The sequence below is a fragment of the Acomys minous genome, assembly GCF_964271855.1.
Source record: "Acomys minous genome assembly, chromosome: 2".
Classification (NCBI taxonomy): domain Eukaryota; kingdom Metazoa; phylum Chordata; class Mammalia; order Rodentia; family Muridae; genus Acomys; species Acomys minous.
The window spans coordinates 14600320-14616173 of NC_140484.1; the positions used below are offsets into that span (position 1 = coordinate 14600320).

Here is a 15854-nt window from a genome sequence, read left to right on the forward strand (position 1 = left end):
ACTCAGGAAGCAGAGGCAGGTGGAATTCTGTGAGTTCAAGGCCAGCCTGGTCTACAAAGTGAGTCCAGGACAGCCAAAGGCTACAAAGAAACCCTGTCTCAAAAAACCAAACCACCACCACCACACCACCACCACCAACAACAACAACAACAAAGAAGGGCAGTAATGATTAGAATTTTCTTGTCTTTCCAACCGAAGAAAAACAAACAAACAATTATTTGGACTTTACTATAAAGTGCCAGAATAAATATCAGTTCCCTTTTTTATTACCAATCACTATGCTGGACATGGAGATTATCAATAACCTTTGCTGGCCCAAGTGATAGCAGCTTCCAGAGCTTCTGTCCCCACAGCTAGGAGTAGCTGGCTGTTGGCCTGAGTAGCTTTGCTTGGGTGAAGGAAAGGCTTTTCAAGGAGAAGGAGAATTGTGCAGTCCCAGAAACCTCCCGATGTGCCTTGGGAGCTGTATAAGGAGCAGCTCAAAGCACCCTCACCCTCATTCTCTAAAGCAGAGACCAGCTCTACAGAGGGTGGGCAGACACTCAACACACTGGGGAACACAGATATGCAGGTACCTTTTTTTTGTTCTTAATTTCAATCAGTTCCCGTGGATCTGGCAGAAGACAGGAAAATCGAGGCGGCTTTCTGGTGAACTTTTTGTCAACTAGGATGGAAGAAGAAGAAAAATCTCTAAGATCTTTGCAAGGTTACTGATGCTGATACCCCAGCAAAAGGGAGCAATCTCATAAATGTTCTTGTCCTCAGTCTCCTACCTTATAGAGCTCTAATAGTTTTCTTTCTTTCTCTGGGGTTTAAAACAAGGTGAAGTGCTAGGTCTCTCTCAGATACGGCCTTAGGCCATTCTGTGTCCCTGCACCTCCCACTTCTGCTTCTCTCTAGCCCTCTAGTTGAAGGGGATTAGAATCACGGACACTTGATACCCACGCCCAGAGTCACCAGCTTCCTCCAGATCATTGCATCCTGGCTTCCCATATTCTGCTGACAACCATCCTCCACTTGGAAAATGAAGGCCCAGGGCATCTGAGGCCACGGCTGGGGCTTTCGCATCACTGGCTGCTCTCTCAGCTGGTAACAGCAAAAGATAAGAAGACTTGTGGGTAGGAAGTCAAGCAGCATTAGAGAAAAGATTGATTCCTAAGCCAAAAAGAACTACATGCTCTTATATGGGCAGCAGCTCTGATAGGACAAAGTCAACACAAAGTAAGAAAGCCAAGGGAGGAGAGGAAAGCAAAGAAAAGGAAAGAGAGAGGGAGGGAGGGAGGGGGAGAGAGAGAGGGAGGGAGGGAGAGAGAGAGAGAGAGAGAGAGAGAGAGAGAGAGAGAGAGAGAGAGAGAGAGAGAGAGAACAGTAAGAGATGCTTCTCACTACTGTTGGTTTCCCGGATGCTATCCATGGCCTCACAGCCAGGTCTGGCTGTCTCTTTCTTCTCTTGCTGGGTGAGGGTGTTGAGGACTTTGGCCTGACAGTGAGCCTCAGTACTGTCAATAACTGTCAACAGGGCATCAAGGGACAGTAGGTGTGTTGTGTAAAGCTGACCAGACACAGGAAAGGCATTCTGGGAAGAAAACAGATCCATTAGAATTGAGGTTAGAATATACTTCACCTAGTTATTTTTCCAGAACTCAAAAACTCATGCCTTCTCCACTACCCTTACAAAAGGCTTTTGTCCTTTCTGTTCCCCACATGAAGTGCACTCCTCTTTCTCTGTGACCATCATCACTACCATCTGGGAGATTTCCTTCCTTGATAGTTCCTAGAGGCCAGTAATAGTGCTCAGCACCTTGGACAGCAGCTTAGTGAGGTCTTCAAAGAGGTTGGAGCAGTAGTAGTCACAATCGTAGTTGATGTAGAGCTCAGTGACAAAGCTGGGGATGTGCCAGAGCTGCACAATAGCCTCCAGCGCCATCTCCTTCATCTCATAAGGCATCTTGGGATTTTCAACAGTGATGATCTCCATGAGCTTTTTGATGTACATCTGTCAACAACAACCCAGCAATATGGGTGGTGGGGAAAAGATACGAAGAGAAAATTGGACAGGAACAACACTCAACAACAGGCAAAAGCCCACTCAGGATGCATGCATTAAGAGACTCCAAAAGATCCTCTTTCCTCAATAATTTAGTCCCCTCTTTGTCTCCAATAAGGCTCTTATTCTTACTCCCAGTCACAAAGAAGTTGTCTGGTGTGTGTGTGTGTGTGTGTGTGTGTGTGTGCGCGCGTGTGTGTGTGTACTCGCTCGCACACGCGCGCGCGCGCGCGCGCTATCCAGAGGACCTACCCTGATCTTATTTAGACTTCTTTTTGGCAATTTAGCAGAAATGCTGGTTTTGATTCATTAAGAACTCCCCGGCAGAAAAGCTGAGGTGAGATTATCAGCTAGTCCTTATATTTGGATTTCACCCCACCCCATCATGCCTTTGAGACAGTTTTGTTCTGTAGCCCAGGCTGGCTTTCAACTCACAACAATCCTCTTGGCCCAGCCTCCTAAGTGCTTGGATTGCTGGCGTGAGCTGTCATGCCCAGTTAAGGGTTCTCCTACATTACCTAACTCTTCTACTATGGACGCTAGGCCCTGACACAAAATATGGAGGCTAAAAATACTTTCTGCAGGAAGCTATAAATCTACCTCTAGAGATAGACCACCCCACTTTCTCAATGCCCTATTCCCAATCCATCCCCGCCCCCTATTGTGGTATCCCAGCTCCCAACCTGGGCAGAGATGCCCTGCTTGACCAGAGACCACTTTGGCCACCAAAAGTCCAGGTAGGCTGCCTGCCTTTGGATCCTGCCCATCAACTTTCTCGATGTCCCCCCATCCTATCCCCATTCCCCACCTCTCACAGTGTCCCAGGCCCCAAATTGGGGAGAATGTCCCCTGCTTGACCAGAGGCCATGTCTGCTGCCAGAAGTCCAGCCCACAAATATGGTGGGACCCCTTGCTCAACCACAGGCCACTCTGGCCAGAAAACCTGAAAGGAAACCAAGAAACAAAACACCCATCCAACAAAGACAACTCAGAAATCGGCACCTAGATCTATAATCACCCTAAACCCAGATGTCTAGATAGCAGTGTAAGAACAAATCAGCAACAGCCAGGGCGATACGTCACCACCAGACCCCAGCTGCACTACTTATTATAGCATACCCTGAATATTCCAACACAGCTGAAAAACAAGAAAAAGATCTTAAAACCAACTTTATGAAGATTAGTGTCCTTAATGAGAAAATGAATAAATCCCTTACAGAAATCAAGGAAAAGATAAAAAATTAGAGGAAATGAATAAATCCATTAAAGAAACCCAAGGAAAAAAAAGTTGAAAAAAACATAAAACCATTCAAGACCTGAAAATAAAAATGAAACCAATAAAGAAAACACAAACTGAAGGAATTCTAGAGGTGAAAAATCTAGGTAAGCAAACAGGAATTACAGAGGCAAGTTTCACCAACAGAATTCAAGAGATGGAAGAGAGAATCTCAGGTGATAGAAGAAATAGATACATTGGTCAAAAAATGTTAAATTATAAAACTCTTGGCATAAACCATCCAGGAAATCTGAGACCTTATGAAAAGACCAAACCTAAGAATAATAGGAATACAGAAAGGATAAGAATCCCAGCTCAAAGGTCCAGAAAATATTTTCAACAAATTCATAGAAGAAAATATTTCTAACCTAAAGAAGAAGATGCCTATAAAGGTACAAGAAGCATACACAATACCAAATAGATGGGTCCAGAAAGGAAAGTCCCCTTACTACATAAGGATGAAAACACTAAACATAAAGAACAAAGGAAGAATATTAAAAACTGCAAGGGAAAAGAGAAAGTAACATATGAAGGTAGCCCTATTAGAACTATGCCTGCCTTCTCAATGGAGACTCTCGAAGCCAGAAGGGCCTGAACAAATGTCCTGTGGACACTAAGAGGCCACAGATGCCAGTCCAGACTACTATACCCAGAAAAACTCTCAATCACCAAAAAACTCTCAATCACCATAGATGAAAATATTATAGTCCAGATAAAGTCAAACTGAAACAATATCTACCTACAAATCCAGCCCTGTAAAAGGTATTAGAAGGAAAACTCCAACCCAAGAAGGTTAACTACACCCATGAAAACACAGGAAATAATCTCACACCAGCAACCCGCCCCCCACACCACCACCACCACCATGGTGGTGTCATGGTTGCTGGCTTGGTATTTTTTGGAATCACCCTGACAGTAGCATTCTGCTTTTGGGACCCTTTCTCTCCTACTACGTTGTCGTGCCTAGCCTTGCGCCTGCTTTTATTATATCTTGTCCCATGTTGAGTTGGTATCCCTGGGAGGCCTGCTCTTTTCTGAGTGAGATGGGGGTGAGGAGATGAGGAGGGTAGATCTGGGGGAGAAGTGAAGTGGGGGGCGGGTATTGAAAGGAGTGGAGGAAAGGGAAGCTGTGCTTGGGATGTATTGTGTGAGAGAATAATAAATAAAAATTTCTAGGAATCTATCTCAGCCTGGTGTGGTGGTGGACGTTTTTAATTGCAGCACTCAGGGAGGCAGAGGCAGGTGGATCTCTGTGAGTTCGAGGCCAGTCTGGTTTACAATGTGAGTCCAGGACAGCCAGGACAACACAAAAACCCTGTCTTGAAAAAAACCAAACCAAACCAACAACAAACCTATCTCTGCCACATGAGTGATTGAGCTGGCCCATTGATGATGTCATGTAGTCACCTGGTTTTGTTTCACTTCCAAGGTCAAGAAGCTTACCTCTAACTGGAACTTGAGGTGCTCCCGCATGCTCTCAAAGAGTAAGAAGCACACTCGCAGAGAAGCAGCATATAGGTTCAGTCGCTCCACGCTGAGTAGCTGGGGGTCAGAGAGTGAGAAGCCATGAGGTTTCTAAGAAAGCAGACTAGTGAGGCTGCCACAGAAGGCCTGTGTTCTGAGCGAACTTTTTTCCTGTTGTTTACAATAATAATAATAATAATAATAATAATAATAATAATAATAATAATAATAATAAAACAACCCTCTGTTTTACATTTATTTATTTGTGAGTAGGAGAGGGAGCAAGGACACACATGAAAAGGTACAACCCATGGGAGTTGTTCCTTTCTGTGCAGCTTCTAGGTCCCAGCATGCCAGGCTTGATGGTATATTCTTTTGCCCACAAAGCTGTTGTGCTGGCCTGTTTTTGTTTTTCTGAGAGAGGGTCTCATGGAGCTCAGACTGGTCTTGACCTCATTATACAGTCGAGAATGACCTTAAATCCCTTATCTTCCTGCCTCTCCCTCCCAAGCTGGATTATAGGCATGCACCACCACACCGATTTAGTCATTGCTTCCTCAAGTCCTTGGAGAGTCACTGGAACCCTAATTGTAACTTCTGGCCAACTGAAAGGGAAGTGGTTTCTTAGGATCAGTAGTCACAGTGTTCTCCTGGCTTTTCAGTCTCATAAACCACCAAGGTCTCTGGGCATTCTAGTCTTACCTGGAATAAGTGTCGGCACATCTCATCCTTAATGAGACCCAAGAGGCTCTGGCACTGGGCTACAGGGGCTGATTCAAGAGCCACAGTCAGCAAATGCAGTCCCATGTGGATCATAACCTCTGAGTTATGGCGGTCATGTGGATTTGTGAGGGAAATGAGGAAGCGGAAGAGCTCACGGATGCAAGGAAGACCATAAGGAACCAAAGCTGTACCTGAAAAGGTGGGAAGAGACATATCCCAGCTGCTCAATAACACATGGATCTATGTTACCTGTGGCAAAAGCTCTGTGTGTCTGTGGTGCATACATGTGTGCTGCATGCATGTGCAGGTGTGGTGTGGTGTGCAGGTATATGTGCCTGAGCATGTATATATGGAAGTCACAACAGAAATGTCAGATGTCCTCCTCTTATTGCTGTCTGATTGTCATAAACAGGTCTCTTCCTGACCTAGAAAGTGTCCCAGCACACTCTGCAGACCTACACGTCTGCCAGCCCCAGTGCTGGGGTCACAGCATATGCAGCCATGCCTGGCTCTCTACATGGTACCAGCGATTTGAACTCAGGTCCTCATGCTTGCAGAGAAGTAACCTCACCCACTGAGCCATCTTCCAGCCCTTATATGTGGCAATTTCAGGAAATTAATTTCCTTGAAGGCAAAGGATCTACTACTCATCTCTTAATGGATGAAATCAGAATCAAGGATTTTAAGAGTCCTGCGCTTTACACTGTTCCCTCTTTCTTCCTACTCTAATCCTTCTCTGACTGACTTAGGGGAAAGTTCCATCCATGACAATAGTTTTATGGCTTGATTCCATTTCCTGTCTAGAAACTAGACTCACAGGTGCCAGTCGCCTTCTTACAGGTGCTCTAGGCTCAGACAGTTTTTCTGGCATGATGGGGTAGATGAATGGGCAGAGCTTTCCAGAGAGTACCTACCTTCCTTCTGGGAGGACTGGGTAAAGCGCACGCCCCGAGGATTGACATAGTCCATGTCGTGGACAGAGGCAGAGTCAGAGTGGTCAGCAGGGGATGTGCACTCCTCTAACACTTCAGGGATCGACTCCACTGATGCCGACTGGGCTTTTTCCACTTGGGCCCCTTCCTGCTATGACCAGCAGCAGTCAGACACAGGAACAGAAATGAGACAAAAACAACTTAGAATTTATTCCCTTGAAGTGTACGGCTTCCAAGCTGCGGAACTACATGAGTGAATATAAGATAGCCCAGGGTGATCTGACACACCACTGATCTCTACAGGTGCAAAAGCTCTCATAATCTCGGGAGTTAGATGATTACCTTCCTGTAAAAGCTATGCCCCTCCCTTTTGTCAGATACTACCTATAATATTGACATTGATAAATTGCATGAACTCCTTTTCACAGGAAGTCATACTATGTGTTTTCTGGGCAGCAAAAATAATTCTGGGAAAAAGAGAAGAACTCCCTATCCCAACCTTCTTTCTTCTTTTTCTTTTCTTTTTTTTTTTAAAGACAGGGTAGCCTTGGCTGTCCTGGAACTTACTCTGTAGACCAGGCTGGCCTTGAACTCACAGAGATCCACTTGGCTCTGCCTCCCAAGTGCTGGGATTAAAGGCATGTGCCACCATGCCCAGCTTTGTCCTTCAACTCTTAACAAATTCCCCTCCCTCAGCTTCCCAAATGCTGGTATTATAAACTGGTATTATAACACTGCTCCATGTATTTATTTATTTATGTTTGGATTTTGGAGACAGGGTTTCTCTGTTGTAGCCCTGGCTGTCCTGGAATTCACTATATAGACCAGACTGGCCTCGAACTCACAGAAATCCACCTGGCTCTGCCTCCCAAGTGCTGGGATTAAAGGCATGTGCCACCATGCTCAGGCCAACCTTCTTACTCAAGGCTTAGGTAGAAAGCCCAAAAGAACAAGTCAGTCCCTACAGTGACAGACTGTAGAGGGGCCTTTAAAAATACCTGAGGGTCGAGATGATCAGAAACTCCTGTCTCATTGCTCCCAGGCTCTGTGGCTGTGATTTCCCTAGGGGAGCCAGCTTGCTCCAGGTCAGTGAGGTCCTCCTTGGAGGTGGTCTGGGAGGATAATTCCAGGCCGCTATCTGTACAGGGACTGACCACTGCTGAGGCAGCTTCTGAACTTGCCGAGGAGATGGATGTGGGCACATCAATGAAAGGCATGCCACCTGACAAAGAAAGAATGAACTTTAAGGTGAAGAGAGGCCCTGTGAATAAAGCATCCTCTAGTACCAGGGTCTTGCTTCTCAGACTAGATGCCCTATCTATTTATCTATCTATCTATCTTGGTTTTTTAATTATTGTATTTTATCTTTTTGGTTTTTCGAGACTAGGGTTCTCTATGTTATCTTGGCTGTCCTGGACTCAACTTTGTAGACCAAGTTGGCCTCGAACTCACAGTGCTCCACCTGCCTCTGCCTCCTGAATGCTGGGATTAAAGGCATGCACCACCACACCCTCTCTATCTTGGTTTTTCAAGACAGGGTCTCTCTGTGTAGCCTTGGCTGTTCTGGACTCACTTTGTGGACCAGGCTGGCGTCGAACTCACAGAGATCTGCCTGCCTCTGCCTCCCAAGTGCTGGGATTAAAGGTGTGCGCCACCATGCCTGGCTCTGGATGCTCATCTATAAATGCCTCTAGAGTAGTGAGAATCTCTGTGAAAAGGGAGCAAACTGAAGTCATTTAGTGTAGGGTCACTAAGTGGTCAGAGTTTGATTTGATTTGGAGTTTCCCTTTCTGTTCTCTGCAGAAAGACCAAAGCCCCTCAGTTGACTGACTTTCCACTTCAAATCCCTGAAAATGAAAGGATCTTCTCTATGTGTTTTAATGAGAAGCAACCAGGGCACTCACCAGTCAAGTTAGGGGCTAAGGTGGCTCCATTCGGGCTGGGCTGCTCTGAGCCTGGTATCACTTTGGTTGTATGACGTGGAGGCCGAGGGGATCTTTTCTGTTTCTTCCATTTGGATGAGTCACTCATGCCTCCTGCTCTCATTTTCAGCTGGAAAGACCATATATCATTAGTATCCAGACGCAATGAGTGCTTATTCCTAGAGACAGCCCATCACTGAGTCCTCTGGGCTCTAGCAAACAGCTATTCCTCACATCGGCGTTAAATAGTCCAAAGCATTAGATTAGACAGCTAGGCCTCTACATTTGTGGCTTTCTGGAGTGGCAAGGTGGCCTACACACGGCAGGCAACAGTCTGCTTTTGGACTAGTCATTGATGTAGCCAGCTGTCACACTTCTCACTCTGCTTCTTGGGTCCCCAGTGCTGTACATGATGCACAAGCCTCTAGCTGAAGCAGTAAGGGCAGGCTTTGCCGGAGCTGAGCCACAGACCTGTGGGCTGACTTTCCTCCACAGTCACACTGCAGGGCAGCTGCTAGTTCTAGTGCTTGCCCAGCTACGAACACCCGACCCTTCCCGTCTAGCTTCAAAACTTCCTCACTAAGGCATGGGCTGGCTCTTAAGGCCGTAAGGACAACTCTTTTCCTGGAATTTTTGCATTAAAATGGATGGTCAAAAGTTAATTTTTCAGAGAAAAGAGTGGCACTCCACTTTCTTTGTGAAGAACAGAGGGCCATGGTATGCTGCTATTCCCAATTTTGATACAGTAATAAAGTCTCTTGTTCTTCTTACAGTTGTTCTTCCTAGATACATTTTTTAAAATTTCATTTAATTATGTTATTTATTCACTATGTAGCCAAAAATGACCTTGAGCTTTTATGTTCTGCTTCTACCTCCCAAGTCCTGGGATTGCAGGCATGTGTCCCCACACTCCACTTACATGGTGCTGAGGCTTTGTATACTCTAGGCAAGGACTCCTGCAACAGAGCTGGACCCCTAGATGCAATTCTAAAGATCTATTCAATTTCTTCTGGTATTTGGAGATCAAGTTCTTTCTTCAAGCTCCCTCACTCTGAAAGCTTTGATAGCCTCTGGTCACCTGCTAAGGTAATCCTTCCTTCCTTCCCCAAACCTCCCCCTAATGAAGGAGGCCCCAAACAGTTTCTCCCAGTTCTTAACACAGCACCAGCTTCTCATTGGGTTCATACTCTTGTTCCTCCATCTCTAAAACACCTGCAGCCAAAAGCTAAAACTGAGCTTCTGTGACCAAACAGGAACCAGAAGGATGCTCTTGTTAGTAAGTAACCTTGGAGTTCAGGTAGGTCCCGTTCATGGTATAAAAACTGATCTGGGAGAAGAATAAGCCAAAAAGGGCAAAAACAAACAAACAAACAAACAAACAAAAAACCACACACACAAAAAAACAAAAACCCAAAACAAAACAAAACAAAACACCCCAAAGGATCAATGAGAGAAAACAAGGACCATCTGGCTTTACTGGTCATTAGTCACTAAGGTCCAAAAAGTCCAAAAACTAACGGTTTATGAGACAGCTCTCTTTCCCAGGAGGCTCCACTGTATTAAGCCCACCTCTACTGAGAATGACAGGCAGTAACGGACATCCTTTCCATACAGTCAAACATACAGCAATCGGCATCTCCCCTCTTCTACTACATTCTGCAACACTAGCTCTAACCAAGTTGCTTTGGTGAGTGCTCCTGGCCTTCTGACTGGTCCAGGAGCCTGAAGGCTGGCAGTTTTCACAAGGCCTCACTGTTGCTATGTTCCCTGTCCTAAGGCTCTAAGGTGCATGGTAGGTGGCAGGTGTCTTCGGAACCCTATACCACCTCATCTATACGATTCTATATTTCAAAAGACAACAGCAGCTTTATAAAAATAGCACAGGTCTTAGGCTAACAATCATAGCAACATGCGGGCCAGTTACCAAAGAGAGCTGAAACTGGTAACTATGCAAGCACACAACTGGAGACAATGCAATCAAACAGGACAGAGACACACCCCTAGCCAGGGAACATTCACGCAGACTTAGTTTCTCTTCAGTGGCAGGAATGCACACGTCTGGCTGGCACTCACACTCTGATGATCGAAAACCTAAACATCCCTCAGGTAACCTTTAGCTTATACCCTTCCTCTAAACTCACCTACACCTTGAATTTTAAGAGACAGAGGGTATTTTTACAGACTGTAGACAATTTCCAGTGTCCTGGGCTGTCCTGGTCCCTAATTCACTTCTATCAATCTAGAGATCTGACCCTTGCAATGATCCCTTTCCTGTATCCAAAATGTAGAAGACCCTCACAGGGTGAGCCTCCTTCCCACCAACAAGCCCGGCGCCCAGAGCTACTCAGGGACCGTGCTTAAGCTCTCTCCACCAACTCTGAGACAGGGGAGGGGAGCAGGAAGGCTCTTGCTTGAAGTTTCTGGAGTTTCCCTAGAAGTGGTGGGTCTTTTGGTTTTTCGAGACAGGGTTTCTCTGCGTAGCCCTGGCTGTCCTGGACTCGCTTTGTAGACCAGGCTGGCCTTAAACTCAGCAATCTGCCTGTCTCTGCCTCCCAAGTGCTGGGATTCAAGGCGTGCACCACCACCGCCTGGCTGAAGTGGTGGGTGTTAGCCCTCCCTACAAGATGACAGCAGGACTCAGGCTCTGTAGGCTTATTATGCAGTGTTCAAGACTTAATTCTGCCTCCAAGCAAGCAGAAATCCCAGGAGAATTCCCAGCACTGCAAAGCTACAAATGCATGCAACTTTTCAAAAGCCAAGCTGTGTTACTCAAGTGGGTAAGTTGTGCTCTGAACAACAGAAATGGGACCCAGTGTTACATATAAAAAATAAACAAATAAATAAATAAAAAGGGGGAAAGGAGAGGGAGAGGGAGAGAGACCTTGAGGTTCTTAAACAGTAGAACCCTCTCTAACTGGTTCAGGGCTTTGGTCTGCTCCCCACTACTTAGCTCCAGTTTGTTGAGGAGACATGGAGAAATCTGTGAAAGACAGGCAAACGCACGATTTAAACAGAGAGAAATAAACTCAGACACGCGCCAATAGGGCAGGAATGGGGCTGAATGGGAGGGAATGGGGCAGGGCAGGTGCATGCACCAAATAGCCAAGGGTCACTTCCATGAGCAGAGAACTTTATCAGAGGGCTGAGAAGTCGAGAGTTTCAGCTCAAGAGAGAAAGAGGCCATCCTGATCACTACTCTCTTGCTAGCAGCCTGAGAACCTCTGATCGGAGCACAGCTTGATTTGATCTCATCAATAGAGACTGGAGCAAACACAAGCCCGGTATTCAGCATTAGGGGAGGATCTGGGGCAGGACTCTTGCTTGCTAGTAAGACTGAGCCAAATGGGATGGCCAGTTTCCTTAAGACCTGGCTCACCAGCATATGTTGTAGGTCAGCAAAGACAGGTAGGTCACAGAGGAAAGGTGGAGGAAGGAGAGGGAGGCACAGTTCTGACTGCAGGAGTGACAGCTATTTGTAGATTAGAAGTAGACCCATCTAGGCAAAAGCATGTCTTTGCTACTAAACCATAGTATTCCATAGCACCGAAGTTTGGAAGTTGAGGAGGTTTGGACAAGGGACAGCCGGTGAACTTTCAGGCCCCACCTTCTTCATGGTTGTTCCCACATAGCTCTTGGGCTCTTCTTTGAACTGAGGTAACCTGTAAGATAGAGAACGGCATGACTGTCACCAGGGATAATGAACACATTCTTCTCTATACCAGTTACAGCAGTGGTGCACTGGCCCACAGAATCTGTCTCTCAGTTTAGTGTTACGAAAAGCTACTTAGAGAAAAGGTCATCTCATCCCTTTTAGAGCTACAGAGCCATAGGAATTGGAATATGTCAGACACAGACAAATCAGTCACTGGGGCAGGGTGACCAAACACCCTGGAGGATGAAAGTTCTTTTCATCCTTGAAAAGCACCGTTGAAAGCCAAGAGATAGAGAGTAAGGCAAAGAGAAGGTAGTAAAAGCAGGCTGGTGTTTTAAAGGCCATAAACCCATGGAGTAAGAAACTCTTGGTAGTAGAATCCAAGGGCAGTCTAATGTACAGTTAAAGGCATTAAACCTGAGAGCAAATGGAAATCCCTCCCATTTTGAGGTTTAAAAGTTATTTCTCCAGTTCTTCTCTAGTGTGTTTTGAAAGGAGATATAGAACAGACAATCAGACGTAGGACAAAAAAAGCTCCTCGGGCTCTAGCATGATGGAGTCCTTCCTAGGGAAACCAAAAACCATGGCTTCCCTGGGACTGAAGAGTCTGCCAGGGTATAGAACTTGAATAGGTAAAATCAAGAAGTCCAGGCCAGCCAAGACAAGAACCAACAAAGCAGCTTTTGACTACAGCTGGCTGCCCTAGCTTTGGCTTCCTTTGAAGAAATCAGGCTGAGCTTGGGAAGCTCAGCATCCTGCTCCAGGCTGCTTAAGTTTGGCATCTTCTCTAGGTTCCCTCTCCCAGATGCTACCTGCACAGAAACAGACGCAGGTTTGGGAAGCAGAGATTAAACAACTCTCTGCCTCCCTGTGGCTACAGCAGCTCTCTCTTCCTTCTCCCTTGCTCAGTAACCTGGGCCCAGAGAACCACTGCTATCTATAATCCCAGTGGCCTCTGATGTGGCTGTGGGGCTGGCCAGGTCCCTGAAGTGGCTGTGTGGAAGCAGGCAGACTCAAGAGGCCTGGGCAGCCGGGCAGAAGCAAACAGCAGCAGGTTTACCTTGTGAAGAGCAGCTGCACCATGTCTACGAGAGTGTGCTCTGCGGATTTTCTCAATAACTCTGCACAGGCAAAAACAAATAACACAGGTGTCATTACTTGCTGTGCTATTATCAGGAGACTTCTCAGAGCCGACTCCCCTCCAAACTGTGTTTACCAAGGATTATGCCAAACTTATTAAAACCAGCTCCAGCTCAGCCTGGTAGCTATAACTTTACCAGACCACTAGGTGGTACTACGGAGTCAGGAAAAGGAGGACAGACATACTAGATGAGTTTTCTTGGGTCATCAATTGCTATCAATCCCAGAAACCCTAAGGGAGAAGACATGGTTCTAGAAAAGTCTAAGATTCATCTCAACTCCTGCCCGCGGGTAATAGGTTGAGAACTCTACTACTCTCACTTCATAACAAAATCCTAAGGTTACCCAAGGTAGAAGATGGGGAGATTGGTGCCTCTGGGCATCAGAGATAGCATCCTGTATATATATTCAGGTACTGGCCCCAGTTAGGTGAAAGAGCTGGTATTCAAGCACCTACCACTGAGCCTCATTTCAAAGCAAATCCGGAAGCAAGACTGCATAATCTCACATACAGATTCATTTGTTAAGTGGGTACCCACTGGGGTTAGCAACAGAGTTCGGAGAACCTACAAGGAAGAAAGAGAAAACATTGTGATAAACAAAGCAGGCTGAGTAAAGCTCACCTGAAGGTAGAAAATACACCTAGCAGGTAAATTTACCATCTTACCACCACCACCACCATCTTCAGTGTCATGTGCATGTTCATGTGTGTGTGTGTGTGTGTGTGTGTGTGTGTGCGTGCGCGTGCGCGTGCGCGTGCGCGTGTGTGTGTGTGTGTGTGTGTATGTGGGGGTGGCCATGTGGAGGCCAGAGAAGCTCAGATATGTGGACCAACTTCTTTTAAGGCTGGGTCTTTCACTGACCTGACTGGCTGAGTAGCAAGCTCCCAGGATCCTCCTGTCTTTGCTTCTCTCGGACTTCAAGTATACTTGCCACCATGCCTGACACACGCCTTCATGTTCACAAGGCACACAGTTTACTAACTGAGCTATATCCTCAATTCTTTCAATTTATTTGCTAACTCACATATGCTAGGCAAGTGCTCTATTAGGGTGTGGCTCTCCTTACCACTTTACCTGTTTGGGTTTTCTTTTTCTCTTGCTTTTGTGTTTGTTTGTTTTTCGAGACAGGGTTTCTCTGTGTAGCCTAGGCTGTCCTTGACTCACCTGTAGACCAGGATGGCCTTGAACTCACAGAACTGCGCCTGCCTCTGCCTCCCGAGTTCTCAGGTCACAAGCATGCACCACCACTCCCCAGCTTTGCTTTTGTTTTGAGATGAGATCATGCTATTTGGTCCAGGTTGAGCTGGGACTTGTGATTTCCCTGCTTCAGTCTCCTAAAAACTTCATGACCATCCCTGATTTCAGGGTTTCTTTTTATTTTTTAAGTTAGCAAGAATGCTGACATCAAAGCTGAGTACAGAGATCAGAACAAGAAGAATAAGAATTCAAGGTCTTTCTTAGTTATATGAGACCATGTCCGCATCAAAACAAAAACAAAAATTTATTTTAATTTAAAAAAAAATTAAGGCCATTTCAGCTGGAAAATTCCAGGGAGGTGGTCCTGGTCAAGGTCCGTGTCTTGGTGGTCAGTATTTAATATTTAATATATGCTTGCTTTACATTTGGCTCAAAATAGTGGAGTTGGTTTTTCCAGGGGAAATTCAGGATTAACATATTAGCAAGATAACTCTACCCCAAATTCTGTCTTCACTCCAGATACTGGAGAGGGGAGCTGCCAGCGGCACACACCTTGAGATAGCTGATCCAGCTGATCCTAGGAGAGGCATTCCACTGTGCAGACTCCGAGGTGAACCATACACTCAGAGAAAAACAGCAAGCGCTTTAAAACTAGCTTCCTGTTGATTCTGGATTCTGCTTAAGGGATACCCAATCTGATGAATGGAAGAACCAGACAGGGTTTGTACACCCCGTCCCCTTTGGGCAACTGGGAGTCAACCCTCAGGCAGTCAGTTATTTCTGGGTAATCAGGAATTCAGCCAGAGCCATCAGGAAAAAATATATCTTTATATATATTATATAAATTAATTATATATTAAATCAAGTGTAGTTGTGCAGGCCTTTAATCCTAGCACTCTTGGAGACAAAGGCAGGCAGATCTCTGAGTTCAAGAATAATCTGATCTACAGAACAAGTTCCAGGACAGCCAGGGCTACATAGAAAAACCCTGTTTTAAAAAACAAAATAGAAGCCGGTGTGGTGGTGCACGCCTTTAATCCCAGCACTTGGGAGGCGGAGATAGGCAGATCATTATGAGTTCAAAGCCAGCCTGGTCTACAAAGCGAGTCCAGGACAGCCAAGGCTACACAGAAAAACCCTGTCTTGAAAAACCTTAAAAAAAAAAAAGAAAAAAGAGCCAGGCAGTGGTTGCATACACCTTTACTCTCAACACTTGGGTGGCAAAGGAAGATGGATCTCAGTTGGAGGCCAGCCTGGTCTACAGAGTGAGTTCCAGGACTACACAGAGACACCTTGTTTTGAACACCACCACCAAAAACTCCAAAAAACCAAACCAAAACAAAACAAAACAAAAAAAAACCAGAGCCACCCATGTGCCTGACTTTAGAGTCCTTTCTTTGCTTAGCAGGGTCCTGCCCTAACAGATGGATGACACAGATATATTCTACCAGAGATACAAGTGTATTAAGGGCTTCTGGTATTTGATACCAATTCATTTA

At 45.8% G+C, this 15854-nt stretch overlaps 1 protein-coding gene across 7 annotated transcripts in view; it reads right to left on the reverse strand.

The window, feature by feature from the left end:
* GBF1 (golgi brefeldin A resistant guanine nucleotide exchange factor 1) overlaps positions 1–15854 on the reverse strand; it is a 137316-nt gene that overhangs the window by 18186 nt on the left and 103276 nt on the right. For 3 of the 7 annotated variants that reach the window (XM_084748918.1, XM_084748915.1, XM_084748913.1), the window contains exons 6-17: positions 13614–13722; positions 13077–13137; positions 11969–12023; positions 8347–8494; positions 7441–7664; positions 6425–6593; positions 5490–5701; positions 4767–4865; positions 1802–1996; positions 1387–1576; positions 946–1086; positions 576–664 (exon numbers count right to left, since the gene is read on the reverse strand). In XM_084748918.1, coding sequence (XP_084605044.1) covers positions 576–664; positions 946–1086; positions 1387–1576; positions 1802–1996; positions 4767–4865; positions 5490–5701; positions 6425–6593; positions 7441–7664; positions 8347–8494; positions 11969–12023; positions 13077–13137; positions 13614–13722 — 1692 coding nt within the window. Of the gene's footprint in view, positions 1–575; positions 665–945; positions 1087–1386; positions 1577–1801; positions 1997–4766; positions 4866–5489; positions 5702–6424; positions 6594–7440; positions 7665–8346; positions 8495–11245; positions 11471–11968; positions 12024–13076; positions 13138–13613; positions 13723–15854 lie in introns of those variants that run through there. The other 4 variants (XM_084748916.1, XM_084748914.1, XM_084748919.1 and 1 more) reach the window with 3 other exon arrangements.